The sequence below is a fragment of the Lathamus discolor genome, chromosome 15 (genome assembly GCF_037157495.1).
Source record: "Lathamus discolor isolate bLatDis1 chromosome 15, bLatDis1.hap1, whole genome shotgun sequence".
Classification (NCBI taxonomy): Eukaryota; Metazoa; Chordata; class Aves; order Psittaciformes; family Psittacidae; genus Lathamus; species Lathamus discolor.
The window spans coordinates 11,799,101-11,820,746 of NC_088898.1; the positions used below are offsets into that span (position 1 = coordinate 11,799,101).

A 21,646-nucleotide genomic window follows, 5' to 3' on the forward strand; every position below is an offset into this window, starting at 1 on the left:
ATAAAAGGAATGGGGGAGGAGTGATAAATGGTTTGTCAGATCAGAGTGGTGTAGAAGATCTGTCTCCAAAGCGGGGTGTTCAGGAAGGTCCACTGGGGGGATGGGTAGGAGCACCTGCTGACGTGGCTACAGGGCAGACTGCAAGCAGCGGATGTGGGTCACCAACAGTCCTTGGGACAGCTCCTTGGGGCTGCCAGGGGCTTGTGAGCTCCTCCTTTTAGTTTCCCAGTAGCGGGCCTGGAGAAGCATCAGATTCCCCACTGCACCATCAAAGGGGGGTGTGTGTGATGGCTGCCTTCTCCTGGGGGTGGTTTCAGGGGTGTGCAGCCAGCTGTGCAGCCAGGAGTGCCCAGGATTGTCCTTCCAAGCGGGGTCCCTGCACCCCAGGGGCTGCGTGTTGGAGCAGTCTGGGTGAAGTCATCTTCCTGCTGAAAGAGCCAGCACAGGGCAGCTGAGACCAAAGCTGATGGACAGGTGAGATCTTCCGAAAAGCTCTTTGATGTCTCGTGTGAATTTCATCTGACACAACACCCCCATATGCGCTCCCGCCATGTTCCTATTTCCTTACTGCTGGAAGGCAGGACTGGCTCTACCAGAGCCCCCAGCAGAGCCCCCTCCTTCCAGTGACACCCTCAGCCTGCACCAACCAGAGCTCATGGAAGGCACCTGCCAAAGGTCTTCCTGAAACCAGAGAAGAGGCATTTCCAGGGTGTTCTGTGAGAAACGCATTAGGTTTCACTCAGAGAATTCTCCCCTAAATTGTCACTGTCTTTTCCCTTTTGGAAAGCCCCCCATAACAAGATGAAGCAAATGTCCAGTGGCAGCTCTGTAACCCACTTCCTCCTCCTGCCATTTGCAGACACGTGGGAGCTGCAGCTCTTGCAGGTCTGACTCTTCCTCGGCATCTACCTGGCTGTGCTCCTGAGCAATGAACTCATCATCCCCACCACAGCCTGCAACCAGCGCCTCCACACCCCATGTACTTCTTCCTCCTCGACCTGCCCCTGCTGGACCTGTGCTCCATGTCCACCACTGTCACTAAACCGATTGCCAGTTCCCTCTGGAACACCAGGGCCACCTTCTTCCTGGGATGCGCTGCCCAGGTCTTTTTCTTTCTCTCCTCAAACACAGACGAGTTTTATCTTCTCACCATCATGCCCTACAACCACTATGTGTCCATCTGCCAACCCCTGCATGATGGGACCCTCCCGGGCAGCACAGCTGGTGTCCACAGTGGCAGCAGCTGCTTGCGCCAGAGGGTTTCCCAGTTCTTGGCTGCACACTGTGGGACTTTGTCACTTCCCTCTGCTAAGGCAATGCCCAAAGGACCAAAGCCGGGGGAGCAGAGTGGGTTCCTGTCCCCTCTCTGCCTGTTCTGGGACAGTTCTGCCACTGTCCAGAAGCTCTGGGAGAGCTTGGGAGCCCTTCCCTGAGGCCGTGTATGAGGAGATCGCTTACAGCTCAGCACGGAAGAAGCAGGAAAGGTTCAGTTGCCCGTGTTCGGTGAGTCCCCTCCATGGGGCACATCTGCCAGGTTTTTCCCCCTTACTCCCCCACCCATGGCTCACCCCCTGGGCTAGGGTCTGCGGGGAGAGCAGCAAGGTCCTGGGCCCAAGAGAGGATCTTCGTCTCACCAGTTCTTCCTGTCCAAGACAGGGACATCCCCTCTCTGTGTGCTCCTGCATGCTGCATGACACCTGAGGGTTGAGGGAAGATCCTGTCCCAGGGCAGCTCTGGGAGACCTTTTGAGACACGCAGACCTGGGAGAGAGCATGTAGGGAAGGGCTGTGCTGCATTCACAGGCCAGTGTTTAGCTCCAGTCAAGTGACATGATGCAGTCAGAGTTCTGTGCCTTGCTCACACTGTCCTCTCCCTTCGTCCTCACCTTGCAGGGTTTTGGCTGAGGCACGGACATGGAATGAAGACAGCCAGTCATCCTCAGCCATGCACACCCCTTCGCACTGCAGCTGAAGGCAAGAGACCAGCCCCTGGGGAGTGTTTTTTATTATTCCTAAGGGGAGGCAACTCCCATGTTGCCCCAGGCGAGCCCAGAGGGAGCCCTGCTCAGCCCCACTGTGACGTCAGAGCCGCCACTCTGGAGTCAGAACTGGGCAGCCATATAGCCTTGTGGGGCAGGGGAGGAGCCCACAGCTGCACGGGACTGTCGCCCCGGGCAGGGACACTCCTGTGGAAGGGCAGTGCGGAGCTGCTGCTGGAGCTGGTTTTGCCTGAGGAGCCCAGAGTGCTGAGGCTTAGGTGGAAGAGCTGAGCAGGGAGGCTGCCTTTGCCCAGAGATGTCAAGGAGAAAGGCACCACAGAAAAGAGGCCAAGGGAGCTTAAATGTCTCCTTTGAGAGCAAGACTGACCAACAGTCAGCAGGAGAGGCTGCAGGGCAGAGCCACTGCCAGGCGAGTAGGTACGAAGTCGGCTGCTCCTGCATGGGGCATCGGGTTAGGATGGTAGCTGGGATATGGCCTAATACAGCCAGAAGGTTATGGATCAGCATGGGGAAGCTGACAGATGCTTCTGCACAAGAGCCCTGTGCATTGCCAAGCCCCTTTCTGGTGAGCCTTGGCTGAAGGCATGGCTTGCTCTCCCAGCCAAAAGGCAGTGTGCAGCAGGGGCTTCCTTACGCTGTGAGGGTTGGAGCCCAGCTTTGCCCGGGAGAGGGGGGTCCCAGACGCTGGCACCTCAGGTTGGTCTCCTGGGACCTGACTGACTGACAGAGGGAGGCTGCATGGGGAGGAGAGGTCAGCACCAGGAAAGAGGTGGGGGATAGTGTTTGGGGGCAGCAGTCCGTGCCCCCTGTGCGAACAGCCACTGAGAGGAGCTGCTGAGAGGCATGTTGGGGCAGGGAACACGCAGGGAGGGGAAGAGAATCAGGCTGCGCTGTGGTGTCACCGAAAGTTGGTAGAATAAGACTCCTTAACACCAACCATAGAATAATAGAATAGTTAGGGTTGGAAAGGACCTTAAGATCATCTAGTTCCAGCCCCCCTGCCATGGGCAGGGACATCCTGCACTAAACCACGTCACCCAAGACTCCATTCAGCCTGGCCTCGGACATTGCCAGGGACGGAGCATTCACAACTTCCTTGGGCAACCCATTCCAGTGTCTCACCAACCTCACAGTAAAGAACTTCTTCCTTACATATAACCTAAACTTCCCCTCTTTAAGTTTTAACCTGTTACCCCTTGTCCTGTCACTACAGTCCCTAATGAGGAGTCCCTCCCCAGCATCCTTAGAGGCCCCCTTTAGGTACTGGAAGGCTGCTATGAGGTCTCCACGCAGCCTTCTCTTCTCCAGGCTGAACAGCCCCAACTTTCACAGCCTCTCTTCATACGGAAGGTGATCAAGCGCCCTTATCATCCTTGCGGCCCTCCTCTGGACTTGTTCCAACAGTTCCATGTCCTTTTTATGTTGAGGACACCAGAACTGCACACAATACTCCAAGTGAGGTCTCACAAGAGCAGTGGGGCAAGATCACCTCCTTCGACCTGCTGGTCACTCTCCTTTTGATGCAGGCTAAGGATACGGTTGGCTCTCTGGGCTGTGAGCACACGCTGCCGGCTCATGTTCAGTTTCTCATCAAATGTAGCATTAAGAAGCAGGCATTACATATTATGGCACCCGATGCATGGGGGAATTGCTCCACCAAGCATGCATGTCGATTCTCACAGGTTTCTTGCTTATGAGAATTCATCTCATACATATACGTTTATAATTCCCAGGAATCTTATGCATAATTTCTTCCCAGAATTAACTGACATAGGTTACTACCTATTAGAGCATACATGGTAACTCTCGGGTGGTCCTAGGGGTCGTTACTTCTTCTCTCTTCCCTTCCTCGGGTTATTCACAGGTCACACGGAGGATGATGAAGATGTGATACTTCATCTTTTTCTCACTGTAGCAATCCTCCACACCACAGTGTCAGATGTCCTTCTTGATTGCCTGCAAGAGCTGCTTATCTGTGAACCACATGTACATATTATAACATGTTTCCATGGTATGGATGGGCTACTTTTAGCTGAGTTTGCAAGCCTCAAGGCACTTAAACAATTGAGCATTGTAGGAGCGGTTTTAGATGTATTATCAGGGTGTGCTTCCAGTGGTGGAGACTGCTGCTGCTGCCACCAGCTTTTTCCTCTTCCTCCACTGCAGGCCTGTAAAGCAAAGGCTGGGGGAAAGAGAGAGGTGTCCCCTGGAAGCAGCCCAGCCGTGCTGTCCTCTCTTGCTGCAGCTGGAACATCTCTTGGGAGGCTTCCACAGACTTAGATCTGGCAAGGGCCTTGGCCCTCACAGCGTGAGCACTGCGAGCAATTGGCATCTTTTTTTTTTTTTTTTTCTCCCACAGGAGCCTTTTCACAGAGGTGGAGCTGGTGAAACACTTTTCTCAGTCCACTCGCAGCTCATCCGCTCCAGGGCCACCAAAGTGTCATAACAAGGCCACAGCACTTGCAAGTAAGCTCAGCACTGGTTCTTGCTGCGAAGTACTTGGGGTGGACTCAGAGAGCTGCACTGTGCCAGAAGTCTGGCAAAATGTCACAAGTGGCTGGAGAAATGCAGGCTGCCCTGCTCTTCACCCCAGAGAGGTGGTGCCTAGGACTCGGTGCTTGCCTCCCTGCAGAGAGCCAAAACGCTCTTGGCTGAGTATCCTGGAAAAGAGACCTCAAGAGAGAGGCCTAACGTTTCTCTGGTTTCTTTGCCTAGGGACGGTCTTCAGCCTTGTTTGCCATCCGGCAGGTACCCTTGCATCCCTGTGGAGATACCTGCTGATCGTGTGTATCTTCACTGTGTATGTACTACCCGTTTCTGCCGTTGGGCTTCTGGGGAGGCGGTAGCCTCATGCTGCAGGGGTCAGGGTGCAGGGAGGGAGGGGGTGAGAATTGGGCTGTGTTGCCAGCTGTGCTTCGAGCAGTGGGGACTGCTGCTGCTGTTGCCAACTTCCTCCTCATCCTGCACTGAAGGCTGCATCTTTGCTATAAAGCAAAGATGGGGAAAGGAATATGTACCAAGAGTTTCTGTGTTGGACACGGGGAGAAAGATGTCTGAGGGCCAGTGCAAGCAAAGGGGAGAGCAAGGCGTGTTCCTCAGCCAGCTTCCCACTCCCAGGAGCACAGCTCATGTTGTGGCCATTCTCAGGGAGAGCCAAGAGTAAAGCCCCTGGGCAGTCTCACTGCCACACAGTCGCCAGAGGCCCAGACTTTGGTCATGGTAGGACAAACTGCTGTGTAGCCAGACCCAGGGGTGCAGAGCCGGAAGTCTTGATTTGCTCAGCCCCTAGTTTCTGGGAGTAGTTCTTCTTTTGGGGAAGAGCTGCTGGCAGTTTTGAAAGGTGTGGACAGAAAGTGCTCCTCCTGGGTGCTTGCCTGGCAGCTGTGTGTCAGCAGCAGGCTTCCAAAACAGTGGCTTTCCTGCCTGGAAGTGGTAATCCAGCTGGTTTGCTCAAAACCTGGCTCATTGACAGACATAGGACACCCTCCTTTTTCAGGCAAAAGATGGCTGTGCACAAGAAGAGGTGCTTGAAATTCATTGTCTTCTTGCTTCCGGTGGTTCTTGGTGAGTTTGCGTGAGCAAACATTTGAGAGTTAACAGCCTGGTTGTGCTGGATGCCAGCTTCTCTTTTTGGCCCATATGTGTGGAACCCTGCATGGTCCAAGTGCTTCTGGAGTGCGTCCTTGGCGAGGACTTGCTTTTCAACTACCAGTAAGACTGGTAGCCTCCCAGCCATGCTGCTCCACTGGCCACAGGACCAAAGGGCTTGCTTAGTCTGCAAGCCTGCGAGAGAAGGGAGTACGTATTTCCAAGCCTGAACTGGGGGATACCCAGAGGGGCTGTGCAGGGTGACTGATACCCCTTCCTGATACCTCTCCTGGCTGATGCAGCCTCGTCTCGGGGCTCACAGAAGCAGTAAGGGGATACGGGGAAGAGCTCTGGGTCGCCGAGCACACCTGAAGCTCATGGCTACACGATGCCCTGAAGCCTGTGGTGATGGCTTCCGCTCAGAGGCACATCGTCTCTCTGCACGCCAAGTTCTCCACCTCCTCAGCTTACTTGCTGCCCCATCCACAAGGCAACCAGGAGGAGACCACGGCACTGCAGGGATCACTAGCAACCCAGATCAAGTAACTGTCTCTTGGTGGTGTGAATTGCAGCTGGTGTTTACTGCGGGACCTCACTGCCAGTGTGGACAATGCGGGCAAAGGCACAGAGAGAGGTTGGTGACCCTTTGGGACAGGCAGCTCCTGCAAGGGAGCATTGCTGACAGTGGCTGGCTAAATCACGGGCTTTTCTGTGTCCACGCGGAGTGCCCCAAAGAAGCAGTAGCTCTTGCCGGGGCTTCCCAGGGAAGCCTCTCCTGGGAAGCCCCAGCAGCTCTGGTGGTGGATACTCTTAACAGAGCATTTTTCCCTTTCAGGATCTGACATGGGCATCCGCAGCAGAAACAAAGATGCTGAGGTAAGAGATGTTTCCTGAGCTGGAATTGGATCTGTGCAGAAGCATCAGCCAACCTGTCATGGTTTAAGCCCAGCCGGTAACTCAGAACCACGCAGCAGCTCGCTCACGCAGCCGCTGGCTCAATCCCCCTCTTCTCTCTCCACCCGCTCCCTGAGGGATGGGGAGAAGAATCGAAAGAATGTAACTCCCATGGGTTGAGATAAGAACAGTCCAGTAACTAAGGTATAACACAAACCACTGCTGCTACCAGCAGTAATGATAATGATAAAGGGAATAACAAGGGAAGAGAATACAACCGCTCACCATCCGCCGACCTGGTACCCAGCCTGACCAGAGCAGTGATCTAGCCCTTCCGGGTAACTGCCCCGTTTCTATACTCGGCATGACGTGCTGTGGTATGGAATACGCCTTTGGCTAGTTTGAGTCAGGTGTCCTGTCTCTGCTTCCTTCCGGCTTCCCCTCCTCCCTGGCAAAGCATGAGACTCAGAAAGTCGTTGGTCAGAGTAAACATTACTGAGCAGCAACTGAAAACATCGGTGTTATCAGTGCTGTTCCCAGGCTGAAAGTCAAAACCACAGCGCTGCACCAGCTACTAAGAAGGGGAAAAATGACTGCTACAGCCGAACCCAGGACAACCTTGTGCTACCTGCACCCATTTTTCTAACAGCCACGGCTCCCGTACTTCCCTCTGGCCATTGCCTTTCTTTCAGCCTGGGGAGGAAGGAAAGCATTTACAAAGCAGAAAGACCCTATGTCTCTGCTCCTTGCTGAGCTCAGACACTCCCAAGGGAATGGGCTGCTCTCTGACAACATCTGCTTTCCTGTTCCTGCAGGAACTTGCACACCCTTTTGACAGAGCAAACCCAAACGTTGCAGCTTCTGCTGGAGGAGGTGGCTCAGCTGGTGGCGGAGATAAGCAGTTTGAAGAAGGTAACCCTGCATTTTGGAGAAGAAGGCTTGGCTGGGCAGAAGCCCTGAGGAAGCACTACTGGGGATTAGTAGTGGGCTCAGCCTGCTGACCGCAGCAAGCCAGCCTTTGCCAGGGGATTGCTGGGTGAGCTTTGGCACTGCCCAGGCCCTTCTCTGGGCCCAGGTTAACTGGTGCTTCAGGCAGTGGGGGTCTTCCAACATCCTTCCCTTGGCACGGGCACCTGTGGCTGCTCTGGCTGGGCCCTGAGCAGCAGTGAGACCCAGACCCACTCCCATAGCCAGCCATCGTGGACATGGCCTGAGCATGGAAGGTGGGAACAAGGGACTGAGGACCCCATGGTCGTGGCCACAGATACTGTGCTTGTGGCTCACATCAGCCGCAGTCTCTCAGCTTACTGGACAAGGCTTGCCTTGTGTTTCTGACACTGACCCTTTGCCTTTCTGGGTGCTGGTAGCCATGCTGAACTGCCTGCTGATGTGCTTGTTTGTATCTTTCCCAGGAGAGGCAGGAGGTGAACCAGGCAGCGCTGGAGCTGGCTTCGGAAATCTACATGGGAAGATCTGACTGGGCCCTGAAAAGTTCTGGTATGGACACAGCAGCCCATTCTCCTTGCCACGCACTTGTCTGTAGCACTCCCCAAAGGAGGATGTCCTCCAGGTGCTGCTCTCCAAAGCAGGGGAGCTGAAAGCCGGGAAGCTTCCTGAGGTCCGAGAGCAAGTCTGTGGCAGTGGCTCTCTTGGATTCCCTCCTGGTCCCGCCTCTGCGCAGGTGCCTCTGGCACTGCCCCACACACATTCCAGGGCTGATGGAGGGGCTCCCTTCCTCATCAATGCATTTGGAAAGGGAACGGATGGGTCATCCTTTATTGCCCACACAGCAAGCCCTCAGCTTTGGTCTGCTGTCATTCATCAGCACCCTCAGACCTTCTACTTGTGGCGCTGAGAGGAGCAGACACCAGGCATATGGGTGCTGTCGTCCTGTGCAGCTAGGCACCCCTACCAGCATGGAGATGAGGAGAGAGAGGACTGAGAGACTGACAGCTGGAGCTGTCCAGCAGCATCAGAAAGAGGGTCAGATCACAGGGTCCTCCTAGTCCGTGGCCTCTTGCAGTCACCTGCTCTCCCTTCCTTACAGGTGCCACCATTGACATGCAGAGAACTTCGAAGACTTATGCCTGCAAAGAGAATTGGGTCTGCAGGGTTTTATGGTTCTTCCACACTCCCAACCCTCCTGATACGATTTTGGAGGTATTGTAGCAGAAATCACCAGTGCACGTTTCCTTCCTGCGAAGCTGGGGACTGACCTTAGGGGTTGTCCTCTCAGTCCAGTGGTAATGCTCAAGCCCACAGTGCTGATCTGTTGCCTGAAACCAAAGCTTGAACTCAGGGCTGGGCTTGACAGAAAGCAGTGGCTCCCCTCAGGAGGGGAACAGAGCTCAACTGCTGCATCTTGCCCACAGTCCTCAGTCACAGCTGGGTGAATGACTTTCTCCCTGGTGACCTCAGTTCCATGCTCACCCCTAACAGTTCCTTTTCAGGGTGTGAGGCAGGGGGTCCTCTGCAGAGCCACTGGGCAGAGAGGTGTATCTGTAAGGCCCTGACTAGGGTGGCTTAGTAACAGGTATTCCCCTCTTTCCATAATACTGAGAGGCTGCTGCTTTTGTCTATTTCCTCACACGTGCCTCATTTTCAAGCTGGAATAGACCCCACAGACACACCAGCACCTGTGCTTCAGGCTACATGAGCAGCTGTGTTGAACCGAACATGGGCTCACGTTTCATTGCTCTCACATTCTGATTGCAGCCGGATATTTCCCCAGGAAACTGCTGGCCTTTACAAGGGCAGCAGGGCCAGGTGGTCATCAGGTTGCCAGCAGCAGCCCGTCTGACTGCTGTCAGTGTGCAGCACATCTACAAAGAGGTCTCTCCATCTGGGACCGTCACCAGTGCCCCCCGAGACATCGCTGTCTTTGTAAGTCTCTGCTGGGTGCTTCTGGCTGGCATGTGGCCCTGGGGGAAAGTGTGACTGGAACTTGCTTGCTTTGTGCCTCCTTGGAGGTTCGTGTCCTGCTTTCTCCTAAGCCCTGCAGTGCATTTGCAGGATACTTCAGGGGCTCTACAGGGTCCATCCCTCTCAAGACTCATTCTGGTGAGAGCACCTCAGAGTTCTTGAATAAAACACAAGGTGGAGACAGTGCTCAACTACTGCTAGAGCCCTGGGAGAGGCTGAGTAGATAACAGTCCGTGCAGTATGTGCTGATCCGGCACACACAAACATCCTCTTTGTTGGGACAAGTCTGAGCTTCTCTCCTTCCTCCTTGTGCTTTTCCCTCGAGGGAGTGCATGCAGACAGAGAAGAGGAAACTCTCCTTGGGATGTTCACGTACAACGTGGCAAAAGAGGCCCTTCAAACCTTCCTTCTGAAGGTACGGTCCATGCACGAGGGCAAGATGGCCAGGAGAAAACCAGGAGTGCCCACAAGGCCGTGGCAGGAAGAGCGTGAATGCTCCCTCTCCTGGCACAGGGGCCCAGACCACTGCCGACGAGGCCTGGTGGAGTTGGGAGGACTGAGCAGCATGCGGTGGTGGTAGCAGCAACGGTTTTGCAAGGGCAGGGTTGTTCCTGTGGGAGCTTAAGTCCTGAGAGACCCCTGGCTGCAGCTGCTGCCTTCGGCATAGCCAGCTGCGCACATGGCCTCTCCACCAAAGCAACATCTTCGTGCCAAGAGAAACAGGGATACCTGGTGGGGAAAGCTGCTGGGCAGCATTGTCCCTCCACCCTGTGGCCTGCTGACAGGCTGGACAGTGTTCTTTCCTCCCAGCACAACACGTCCCTTTAATCCTGATGCCCTCACATCTGCCAGGAGGAAAGCAGGCAGAGAGCATAGCGGGAGCTTAATGGGGTTTCACACCGTCTCACGCATAGGAGGACCTCCCCAGCCTCTCTGTCAGCACAGAGCAAGCTGCCGAGGGAAAGGGGAAAAGGGAAGGGAGGCACAGTCCGCAGCAGGCCAGGTTGCAGAGGGTGCCTTCTCCCTTCCCATGCCTTCAGTCTCTGCAGGAGCCCCGGTACCAGCAGTGAGCCTCAGATGCCTACAGCCACTCCTACCCACTTTTGGAAGCCTGTTCCTGAGCAGGAGCAGGAGCAGGAGCAGGAGCAGGAGCAGGAGCAGGAGCAGGAGCAGGGCAGGCAGGGGGAGGAACCTCAATGGCACTGTCACACTTAACGCCTCAAGTTTTCTTGTCACTCTCTTCACAGAACACACAGAGAGCCTTTTCACACATCAAACTTACTGTGAAGAGCAACTGGGGAAACCCAGCCTACACCTGCATTTATCGAGTGCGGGTTCATGGAAAGATGGCAGAACCAGAAAACCTCAACTGAAACCAGAGAAGAAAAATAACACAAATAAATAAAAGGAATGGGGGAGGAGTGATAAATGGTTTGTCAGATCAGAGTGGTGTAGAAGATCTGTCTCCAAAGCGGGGTGTGCAGGAAGGTCCACTGGGGGGATGGGTAGGAGCACCTGCTGACGTGGCTACAGGGCAGACTGCAAGCAGCGGATGTGGGTCACCAACAGTCCTTGGGACAGCTCCTTGGGGCTGCCAGGGGCTTGTGAGCTCCCCCTTTTAGTTTCCCAGTAGCGGGCCTGGAGAAGCATCAGATTCCCCACTGCACCATCAAAAGGGGGGTGTGTGATGGCTGCCTTCTCCTGGGGGTGGTTTCAGGGGTGTGCAGCCAGCTGTGCAGCCAGGGGTGCCCAGGGTTGTCCTTCCAAGCGGGGTCCCTGCACCCCAGGGGCTGCGTGTTGGAGCAGTCTGGGTGAAGTCATCTTCCTGCTGAAAGAGCCAGCACAGGGCAGCTGAGACCAAAGCTGATGGACAGGTGAGATCTTCCGAAAAGCTCTTTGATGTCTCGTGTGAATTTCATCTGACACAACACCCCCATATGCGCTCCCGCCATGTTCCTATTTCCTTACTGCTGGAAGGCAGGACTGGCTCTACCAGAGCCCCCAGCAGAGCCCCCTCCTTCCAGTGACACCCTCAGCCTGCACCAACCAGAGCTCATGGAAGGCACCTGCCAAAGGTCTTCCTGAAACCAGAGAAGAGGCATTTCCAGGGTGTTCTGTGAGAAACGCATTAGGTTTCACTCAGAGAATTCTCCCCTAAATTGTCACTGTCTTTTCCCTTTTGGAAAGCCCCCCATAACAAGATGAAGCAAATGTCCAGTGGCAGCTCTGTAACCCACTTCCTCCTCCTGCCATTTGCAGACACGTGGGAGCTGCAGCTCTTGCAGGTCTGACTCTTCCTCGGCATCTACCTGGCTGTGCTCCTGAGCAATGAACTCATCATCCCCACCACAGCCTGCAACCAGCGCCTCCACACCCCATGTACTTCTTCCTCCTCGACCTGCCCCTGCTGGACCTGTGCTCCATGTCCACCACTGTCACTAAACCGATTGCCAGTTCCCTCTGGAACACCAGGGCCACCTTCTTCCTGGGATGCGCTGCCCAGGTCTTTTTCTTTCTCTCCTCAAACACAGACGAGTTTTATCTTCTCACCATCATGCCCTACAACCACTATGTGTCCATCTGCCAACCCCTGCATGATGGGACCCTCCCGGGCAGCACAGCTGGTGTCCACAGTGGCAGCAGCTGCTTGCGCCAGAGGGTTTCCCAGTTCTTGGCTGCACACTGTGGGACTTTGTCACTTCCCTCTGCTAAGGCAATGCCCAAAGGACCAAAGCCGGGGGAGCAGAGTGGGTTCCTGTCCCCTCTCTGCCTGTTCTGGGACAGTTCTGCCACTGTCCAGAAGCTCTGGGAGAGCTTGGGAGCCCTTCCCTGAGGCCGTGTATGAGGAGATCGCTTACAGCTCAGCACGGAAGAAGCAGGAAAGGTTCAGTTGCCCGTGTTCGGTGAGTCCCCTCCATGGGGCACATCTGCCAGGTTTTTCCCCCTTACTCCCCCACCCATGGCTCACCCCCTGGGCTAGGGTCTGCGGGGAGAGCAGCAAGGTCCTGGGCCCAAGAGAGGATCTTCGTCTCACCAGTTCTTCCTGTCCAAGACAGGGACATCCCCTCTCTGTGTGCTCCTGCATGCTGCATGACACCTGAGGGTTGAGGGAAGATCCTGTCCCAGGGCAGCTCTGGGAGACCTTTTGAGACACGCAGACCTGGGAGAGAGCATGTAGGGAAGGGCTGTGCTGCATTCACAGGCCAGTGTTTAGCTCCAGTCAAGTGACATGATGCAGTCAGAGTTCTGTGCCTTGCTCACACTGTCCTCTCCCTTCGTCCTCACCTTGCAGGGTTTTGGCTGAGGCACGGACATGGAATGAAGACAGCCAGTCATCCTCAGCCATGCACACCCCTTCGCACTGCAGCTGAAGGCAAGAGACCAGCCCCTGGGGAGTGTTTTTTATTATTCCTAAGGGGAGGCAACTCCCATGTTGCCCCAGGCGAGCCCAGAGGGAGCCCTGCTCAGCCCCACTGTGACGTCAGAGCCGCCACTCTGGAGTCAGAACTGGGCAGCCATATAGCCTTGTGGGGCAGGGGAGGAGCCCACAGCTGCACGGGACTGTCGCCCCGGGCAGGGACACTCCTGTGGAAGGGCAGTGCGGAGCTGCTGCTGGAGCTGGTTTTGCCTGAGGAGCCCAGAGTGCTGAGGCTTAGGTGGAAGAGCTGAGCAGGGAGGCTGCCTTTGCCCAGAGATGTCAAGGAGAAAGGCACCACAGAAAAGAGGCCAAGGGAGCTTAAATGTCTCCTTTGAGAGCAAGACTGACCAACAGTCAGCAGGAGAGGCTGCAGGGCAGAGCCACTGCCAGGCGAGTAGGTACGAAGTCGGCTGCTCCTGCATGGGGCATCGGGTTAGGATGGTAGCTGGGATATGGCCTAATACAGCCAGAAGGTTATGGATCAGCATGGGGAAGCTGACAGATGCTTCTGCACAAGAGCCCTGTGCATTGCCAAGCCCCTTTCTGGTGAGCCTTGGCTGAAGGCATGGCTTGCTCTCCCAGCCAAAAGGCAGTGTGCAGCAGGGGCTTCCTTACGCTGTGAGGGTTGGAGCCCAGCTTTGCCCGGGAGAGGGGGGTCCCAGACGCTGGCACCTCAGGTTGGTCTCCTGGGACCTGACTGACTGACAGAGGGAGGCTGCATGGGGAGGAGAGGTCAGCACCAGGAAAGAGGTGGGGGATAGTGTTTGGGGGCAGCAGTCCGTGCCCCCTGTGCGAACAGCCACTGAGAGGAGCTGCTGAGAGGCATGTTGGGGCAGGGAACACGCAGGGAGGGGAAGAGAATCAGGCTGCGCTGTGGTGTCACCGAAAGTTGGTAGAATAAGACTCCTTAACACCAACCATAGAATAATAGAATAGTTAGGGTTGGAAAGGACCTTAAGATCATCTAGTTCCAGCCCCCCTGCCATGGGCAGGGACATCCTGCACTAAACCACGTCACCCAAGACTCCATTCAGCCTGGCCTCGGACATTGCCAGGGACGGAGCATTCACAACTTCCTTGGGCAACCCATTCCAGTGTCTCACCAACCTCACAGTAAAGAACTTCTTCCTTACATATAACCTAAACTTCCCCTCTTTAAGTTTTAACCTGTTACCCCTTGTCCTGTCACTACAGTCCCTAATGAGGAGTCCCTCCCCAGCATCCTTAGAGGCCCCCTTTAGGTACTGGAAGGCTGCTATGAGGTCTCCACGCAGCCTTCTCTTCTCCAGGCTGAACAGCCCCAACTTTCACAGCCTCTCTTCATACGGAAGGTGATCAAGCGCCCTTATCATCCTTGCGGCCCTCCTCTGGACTTGTTCCAACAGTTCCATGTCCTTTTTATGTTGAGGACACCAGAACTGCACACAATACTCCAAGTGAGGTCTCACAAGAGCAGTGGGGCAAGATCACCTCCTTCGACCTGCTGGTCACTCTCCTTTTGATGCAGGCTAAGGGTACGGTTGGCTCTCTGGGCTGTGAGCACACGCTGCCGGCTCATGTTCAGTTTCTCATCAAATGTAGCATTAAGAAGCAGGCATTACATATTATGGCACCCGATGCATGGGGGAATTGCTCCACCAAGCATGCATGTCGATTCTCACAGGTTTCTTGCTTATGAGAATTCATCTCATACATATACGTTTATAATTCCCAGGAATCTTATGCATAATTTCTTCCCAGAATTAACTGACATAGGTTACTACCTATTAGAGCATACATGGTAACTCTCGGGTGGTCCTAGGGGTCGTTACTTCTTCTCTCTTCCCTTCCTCGGGTTATTCACAGGTCACACGGAGGATGATGAAGATGTGATACTTCATCTTTTTCTCACTGTAGCAATCCTCCACACCACAGTGTCAGATGTCCTTCTTGATTGCCTGCAAGAGCTGCTTATCTGTGAACCACATGTACATATTATAACATGTTTCCATGGTATGGATGGGCTACTTTTAGCTGAGTTTGCAAGCCTCAAGGCACTTAAACAATTGAGCATTGTAGGAGCGGTTTTAGATGTATTATCAGGGTGTGCTTCCAGTGGTGGAGACTGCTGCTGCTGCCACCAGCTTTTTCCTCTTCCTCCACTGCAGGCCTGTAAAGCAAAGGCTGGGGGAAAGAGAGAGGTGTCCCCTGGAAGCAGCCCAGCCGTGCTGTCCTCTCTTGCTGCAGCTGGAACATCTCTTGGGAGGCTTCCACAGACTTAGATCTGGCAAGGGCCTTGGCCCTCACAGCGTGAGCACTGCGAGCAATTGGCATCTTTTTTTTTTTTTTTCTCCCACAGGAGCCTTTTCACAGAGGTGGAGCTGGTGAAACACTTTTCTCAGTCCACTCGCAGCTCATCCGCTCCAGGGCCACCAAAGTGTCATAACAAGGCCACAGCACTTGCAAGTAAGCTCAGCACTGGTTCTTGCTGCGAAGTACTTGGGGTGGACTCAGAGAGCTGCACTGTGCCAGAAGTCTGGCAAAATGTCACAAGTGGCTGGAGAAATGCAGGCTGCCCTGCTCTTCACCCCAGAGAGGTGGTGCCTAGGACTCGGTGCTTGCCTCCCTGCAGAGAGCCAAAACGCTCTTGGCTGAGTATCCTGGAAAAGAGACCTCAAGAGAGAGGCCTAACGTTTCTCTGGTTTCTTTGCCTAGGGACGGTCTTCAGCCTTGTTTGCCATCCGGCAGGTACCCTTGCATCCCTGTGGAGATACCTGCTGATCGTGTGTATCTTCACTGTGTATGTACTACCCGTTTCTGCCGTTGGGCTTCTGGGGAGGCGGTAGCCTCATGCTGCAGGGGTCAGGGTGCAGGGAGGGAGGGGGTGAGAATTGGGCTGTGTTGCCAGCTGTGCTTCGAGCAGTGGGGACTGCTGCTGCTGTTGCCAACTTCCTCCTCATCCTGCACTGAAGGCTGCATCTTTGCTATAAAGCAAAGATGGGGAAAGGAATATGTACCAAGAGTTTCTGTGTTGGACACGGGGAGAAAGATGTCTGAGGGCCAGTGCAAGCAAAGGGGAGAGCAAGGCGTGTTCCTCAGCCAGCTTCCCACTCCCAGGAGCACAGCTCATGTTGTGGCCATTCTCAGGGAGAGCCAAGAGTAAAGCCCCTGGGCAGTCTCACTGCCACACAGTCGCCAGAGGCCCAGACTTTGGTCATGGTAGGACAAACTGCTGTGTAGCCAGACCCAGGGGTGCAGAGCCGGAAGTCTTGATTTGCTCAGCCCCTAGTTTCTGGGAGTAGTTCTTCTTTTGGGGAAGAGCTGCTGGCAGTTTTGAAAGGTGTGGACAGAAAGTGCTCCTCCTGGGTGCTTGCCTGGCAGCTGTGTGTCAGCAGCAGGCTCCCAAAACAGTGGCTTTCCTGCCTGGAAGTGGTAATCCAGCTGGTTTGCTCAAAACCTGGCTCATTGACAGACATAGGACACCCTCCTTTTTCAGGCAAAAGATGGCTGTGCACAAGAAGAGGTGCTTGAAATTCATTGTCTTCTTGCTTCCGGTGGTTCTTGGTGAGTTTGCGTGAGCAAACATTTGAGAGTTAACAGCCTGGTTGTGCTGGATGCCAGCTTCTCTTTTTGGCCCATATGTGTGGAACCCTGCATGGTCCAAGTGCTTCTGGAGTGCGTCCTTGGCGAGGACTTGCTTTTCAACTACCAGTAAGACTGGTAGCCTCCCAGCCATGCTGCTCCACTGGCCACAGGACCAAAGGGCTTGCTTAGTCTGCAAGCCTGCGAGAGAAGGGAGTACGTATTTCCAAGCCTGAACTGGGGGATACCCAGAGGGGCTGTGCAGGGTGACTGATACCCCTTCCTGATACCTCTCCTGGCTGATGCAGCCTCGTCTCGGGGCTCACAGAAGCAGTAAGGGGATACGGGGAAGAGCTCTGGGTCGCCGAGCACACCTGAAGCTCATGGCTACACGATGCCCTGAAGCCTGTGGTGATGGCTTCCGCTCAGAGGCACATCGTCTCTCTGCACGCCAAGTTCTCCACCTCCTCAGCTTACTTGCTGCCCCATCCACAAGGCAACCAGGAGGAGACCACGGCACTGCAGGGATCACTAGCAACCCAGATCAAGTAACTGTCTCTTGGTGGTGTGAATTGCAGCTGGTGTTTACTGCGGGACCTCACTGCCAGTGTGGACAATGCGGGCAAAGGCACAGAGAGAGGTTGGTGACCCTTTGGGACAGGCAGCTCCTGCAAGGGAGCATTGCTGACAGTGGCTGGCTAAATCACGGGCTTTTCTGTGTCCACGCGGAGTGCCCCAAAGAAGCAGTAGCTCTTGCCGGGGCTTCCCAGGGAAGCCTCTCCTGGGAAGCCCCAGCAGCTCTGGTGGTGGATACTCTTAACAGAGCATTTTTCCCTTTCAGGATCTGACATGGGCATCCGCAGCAGAAACAAAGATGCTGAGGTAAGAGATGTTTCCTGAGCTGGAATTGGATCTGTGCAGAAGCATCAGCCAACCTGTCATGGTTTAAGCCCAGCCGGTAACTCAGAACCACGCAGCAGCTCGCTCACGCAGCCGCTGGCTCAATCCCCCTCTTCTCTCTCCACCCGCTCCCTGAGGGATGGGGAGAAGAATCGAAAGAATGTAACTCCCATGGGTTGAGATAAGAACAGTCCAGTAACTAAGGTATAACACAAACCACTGCTGCTACCAGCAGTAATGATAATGATAAAGGGAATAACAAGGGAAGAGAATACAACCGCTCACCATCCGCCGACCTGGTACCCAGCCTGACCAGAGCAGTGATCTAGCCCTTCCGGGTAACTGCCCCGTTTCTATACTCGGCATGACGTGCTGTGGTATGGAATACGCCTTTGGCTAGTTTGAGTCAGGTGTCCTGTCTCTGCTTCCTTCCGGCTTCCCCTCCTCCCTGGCAAAGCATGAGACTCAGAAAGTCGTTGGTCAGAGTAAACATTACTGAGCAGCAACTGAAAACATCGGTGTTATCAGTGCTGTTCCCAGGCTGAAAGTCAAAACCACAGCGCTGCACCAGCTACTAAGAAGGAGAAAAATGACTGCTACAGCCGAACCCAGGACAACCTTGTGCTACCTGCACCCATTTTTCTAACAGCCACGGCTCCCGTACTTCCCTCTGGCCATTGCCTTTCTTTCAGCCTGGGGAGGAAGGAAAGCATTTACAAAGCAGAAAGACCCTATGTCTCTGCTCCTTGCTGAGCTCAGACACTCCCAAGGGAATGGGCTGTTCTCTGACAACATCTGCTTTCCTGTTCCTGCAGGAACTTGCACACCCTTTTGACAGAGCAAACCCAAACGTTGCAGCTTCTGCTGGAGGAGGTGGCTCAGCTGGTGGCGGAGATAAGCAGTTTGAAGAAGGTAACCCTGCATTTTGGAGAAGAAGGCTTGGCTGGGCAGAAGCCCTGAGGAAGCACTACTGGGGATTAGTAGTGGGCTCAGCCTGCTGACCGCAGCAAGCCAGCCTTTGCCAGGGGATTGCTGGGTGAGCTTTGGCACTGCCCAGGCCCTTCTCTGGGCCCAGGTTAACTGGTGCTTCAGGCAGTGGGGGTCTTCCAACATCCTTCCCTTGGCACGGGCACCTGTGGCTGCTCTGGCTGGGCCCTGAGCAGCAGTGAGACCCAGACCCACTCCCATAGCCAGCCATCGTGGACATGGCCTGAGCATGGAAGGTGGGAACAAGGGACTGAGGACCCCATGGTCGTGGCCACAGATACTGTGCTCGTGGCTCACATCAGCCGCAGTCTCTCAGCTTACTGGACAAGGCTTGCCTTGTGTTTCTGACACTGACCCTTTGCCTTTCTGGGTGCTGGTAGCCATGCTGAACTGCCTGCTGATGTGCTTGTTTGTATCTTTCCCAGGAGAGGCAGGAGGTGAACCAGGCAGCGCTGGAGCTGGCTTCGGAAATCTACATGGGAAGATCTGACTGGGCCCTGAAAAGTTCTGGTATGGACACAGCAGCCCATTCTCCTTGCCACGCACTTGTCTGTAGCACTCCCCAAAGGAGGATGTCCTCCAGGTGCTGCTCTCCAAAGCAGGGGAGCTGAAAGCCGGGAAGCTTCCTGAGGTCCGAGAGCAAGTCTGTGGCAGTGGCTCTCTTGGATTCCCTCCTGGTCCCGCCTCTGCGCAGGTGCCTCTGGCACTGCCCCACACACATTCCAGGGCTGATGGAGGGGCTCCCTTCCTCATCAATGCATTTGGAAAGGGAACGGATGGGTCATCCTTTATTGCCCACACAGCAAGCCCCTCAGCTTTGGTCTGCTGTCATTCATCAGCACCCTCAGACCTTCTACTTGTGGTGCTGAGAGGAGCAGACACCAGGCATATGGGTGCTGTCGTCCTGTGCAGCTAGGCACCCCTACCAGCATGGAGATGAGGAGAGAGAGGACTGAGAGACTGACAGCTGGAGCTGTCCAGCAGCATCAGAAAGAGGGTCAGATCACAGGGTCCTCCTAGTCCGTGGCCTCTTGCAGTCACCTGCTCTCCCTTCCTTACAGGTGCCACCATTGACATGCAGAGAACTTCGAAGACTTATGCCTGCAAAGAGAATTGGGTCTGCAGGGTTTTATGGTTCTTCCACACTCCCAACCCTCCTGATACGATTTTGGAGGTATTGTAGCAGAAATCACCAGTGCACGTTTCCTTCCTGCGAAGCTGGGGACTGACCTTAGGGGTTGTCCTCTCAGTCCAGTGGTAATGCTCAAGCCCACAGTGCTGATCTGTTGCCTGAAACCAAAGCTTGAACTCAGGGCTGGGCTTGACAGAAAGCAGTGGCCCCCCTCAGGAGGGGAACAGAGCTCAACTGCTGCATCTTGCCCACAGTCCTCAGTCACAGCTGGGTGAGTGACTTTCTCCCTGGTGACCTCAGTTCCATGCTCACCCCTAACAGTTCCTTTTCAGGGTGTGAGGCAGGGGGTCCTCTGCAGAGCCACTGGGCAGAGAGGTGTATCTGTAAGGCCCTGACTAGGGTGGCTTAGTAACAGGTATTCCCCTCTTTCCATAATACTGAGAGGCTGCTGCTTTTGTCTATTTCCTCACACGTGCCTCATTTTCAAGCTGGAATAGACCCCACAGACACACCAGCACCTGTGCTTCAGGCTACATGAGCAGCTGTGTTGAACCGAACATGGGCTCACGTTTCATTGCTCTCACATTCTAATTGCAGCCGGATATTTCCCCAGGAAACTGCTGGCCTTTACAAGGGCAGCAGGGCCAGGTGGTCATCAGGTTGCCAGCAGCAGCCCGTCTGACTGCTGTCAGTGTGCAGCACATCTACAAAGAGGTCTCTCCATCTGGGACCGTCACCAGTGCCCCCCGAGACATCGCTGTCTTTGTAAGTCTCTGCTGGGTGCTTCTGGCTGGCATGTGGCCCTGGGGGAAAGTGTGACTGGAACTTGCTTGCTTTGTGCCTCCTTGGAGGTTCGTGTCCTGCTTTCTCCTAAGCCCTGCAGTGCATTTGCAGGATACTTCAGGGGCTCTACAGGGTCCATCCCTCTCAAGACTCATTCTGGTGAGAGCACCTCAGAGTTCTTGAATAAAACACAAGGTGGAGACAGTGCTCAACTACTGCTAGAGCCCTGGGAGAGGCTGAGTAGATAACAGTCCGTGCAGTATGTGCTGATCCGGCACACACAAACATCCTCTTTGTTGGGACAAGTCTGAGCTTCTCTCCTTCCTCCTTGTGCTTTTCCCTCGAGGGAGTGCATGCAGACAGAGAAGAGGAAACTCTCCTTGGGATGTTCACGTACAACGTGGCAAAAGAGGCCCTTCAAACCTTCCTTCTGAAGGTACGGTCCGTGCACGAGGGCAAGATGGCCAGGAGAAAACCAGGAGTGCCCGCAAGGCCGTGGCAGGAAGAGCGTGAATGCTCCCTCTCCTGGCACAGGGGCCCAGACCACTGCCGACGAGGCCTGGTGGAGTTGGGAGGACTGAGCAGCATGCGGTGGTGGTAGCAGCAACGGTTTTGCAAGGGCAGAGTTGTTCCTGTGGGAGCTTAAGTCCTGAGAGACCCCTGGCTGCAGCTGCTGCCTTTGGCATAGCCAGCTGCGCACATGGCCTCTCCACCAAAGCAACATCTTCGTGCCAAGAGAAACAGGGATACCTGGTGGGGAAAGCTGCTGGGCAGCATTGTCCCTCCACCCTGTGGCCTGCTGACAGGCTGGACAGTGTTCTTTCCTCCCAGCACAACACGTCCCTTTTCTCCTGATGCCCTCACATCTGCCAGGAGGAAAGCAGGCAGAGAGCATAGCGGGAGCTTAATGGGGTTTCACACCGTCTCACGCATAGGAGGACCTCCCCAGCCTCTCTGTCAGCACAGAGCAAGCTGCCGAGGGAAAGGGGAAAAGGGAAGGGAGGCACAGTCCGCAGCAGGCCAGGTTGCAGAGGGTGCCTTCTCCCTTCCCATGCCTTCAGTCTCTGCAGGAGCCCCGGTACCAGCAGTGAGCCTCAGATGCCTACAGCCACTCCTACCCACTTTTGGAAGCCTGTTCCTGAGCAGGAGCAGGAGCAGGAGCAGGAGCAGGAGCAGGAGCAGGGCAGGCAGGGGGAGGAACCTCAATGGCACTGTCGCACTTAACGCCTCAAGTTTTCTTGTCACTCTCTTCACAGAACACACAGAGAGCCTTTTCACACATCAAACTTACTGTGAAGAGCAACTGGGGAAACCCAGCCTACACCTGCATTTATCGAGTGCGGGTTCACGGGAAGATGGCAGAACCAGAAAACCTCAACTGAAACCAGAGAAGAAAAAGAACACAAATAAAAAAGAGGAATGGGGGAGGAGTGATAAATGGTTTGTCAGATCAGAGTGGTGT

The 21,646-nt window shown here is 54.8% G+C and overlaps 2 protein-coding genes across 12 annotated transcripts; both read left to right on the plus strand.

Annotated features, from left to right (window-relative positions):
* Positions 1 to 165: 165 nt before the first annotated feature.
* LOC136022471 (sperm-associated antigen 4 protein-like) lies at positions 166 to 10,790 on the plus strand. 6 transcript variants are annotated; one of them, XM_065695766.1, is made up of 14 exons: positions 166 to 474; positions 860 to 1,503; positions 1,893 to 2,416; positions 4,359 to 4,465; positions 4,715 to 4,799; positions 5,496 to 5,563; positions 6,160 to 6,221; positions 6,423 to 6,463; positions 7,297 to 7,393; positions 7,894 to 7,978; positions 8,529 to 8,641; positions 9,197 to 9,364; positions 9,729 to 9,818; positions 10,651 to 10,790. In XM_065695766.1, exons 3-14 carry the CDS (start codon positions 2,295 to 2,297, stop codon positions 10,774 to 10,776), a joined length of 1,164 nt encoding a protein of 387 aa, XP_065551838.1. In that variant the 5' UTR covers positions 166 to 474; positions 860 to 1,503; positions 1,893 to 2,294; the 3' UTR covers positions 10,777 to 10,790. The 6 variants fall into 6 exon arrangements, with proteins under 6 accessions (XP_065551838.1, XP_065551842.1, XP_065551841.1 ...); XM_065695770.1 differs by lacking the exon at positions 9,729 to 9,818; XM_065695769.1 differs by lacking the exon at positions 1,893 to 2,416.
* A 364-nt stretch (positions 10,791 to 11,154) lies between these two features.
* LOC136022389 (sperm-associated antigen 4 protein-like) lies at positions 11,155 to 21,639 on the plus strand. Of its 6 annotated transcripts, XM_065695564.1 has the most exons (14): positions 11,155 to 11,277; positions 11,663 to 12,306; positions 12,696 to 13,219; positions 15,160 to 15,266; positions 15,516 to 15,600; positions 16,297 to 16,364; positions 16,961 to 17,022; positions 17,224 to 17,264; positions 18,098 to 18,194; positions 18,695 to 18,779; positions 19,331 to 19,443; positions 19,999 to 20,166; positions 20,531 to 20,620; positions 21,441 to 21,639. In XM_065695564.1, the coding sequence occupies exons 3-14, from the start codon at positions 13,098 to 13,100 to the stop codon at positions 21,564 to 21,566; spliced, it is 1,164 nt and encodes a 387-aa protein (XP_065551636.1). In that variant the 5' UTR covers positions 11,155 to 11,277; positions 11,663 to 12,306; positions 12,696 to 13,097; the 3' UTR covers positions 21,567 to 21,639. The 6 variants fall into 6 exon arrangements, with proteins under 6 accessions (XP_065551636.1, XP_065551641.1, XP_065551640.1 ...); XM_065695569.1 differs by lacking the exon at positions 20,531 to 20,620; XM_065695568.1 differs by lacking the exon at positions 12,696 to 13,219.
* The last annotated feature ends 7 nt before the right edge of the window (positions 21,640 to 21,646 follow it).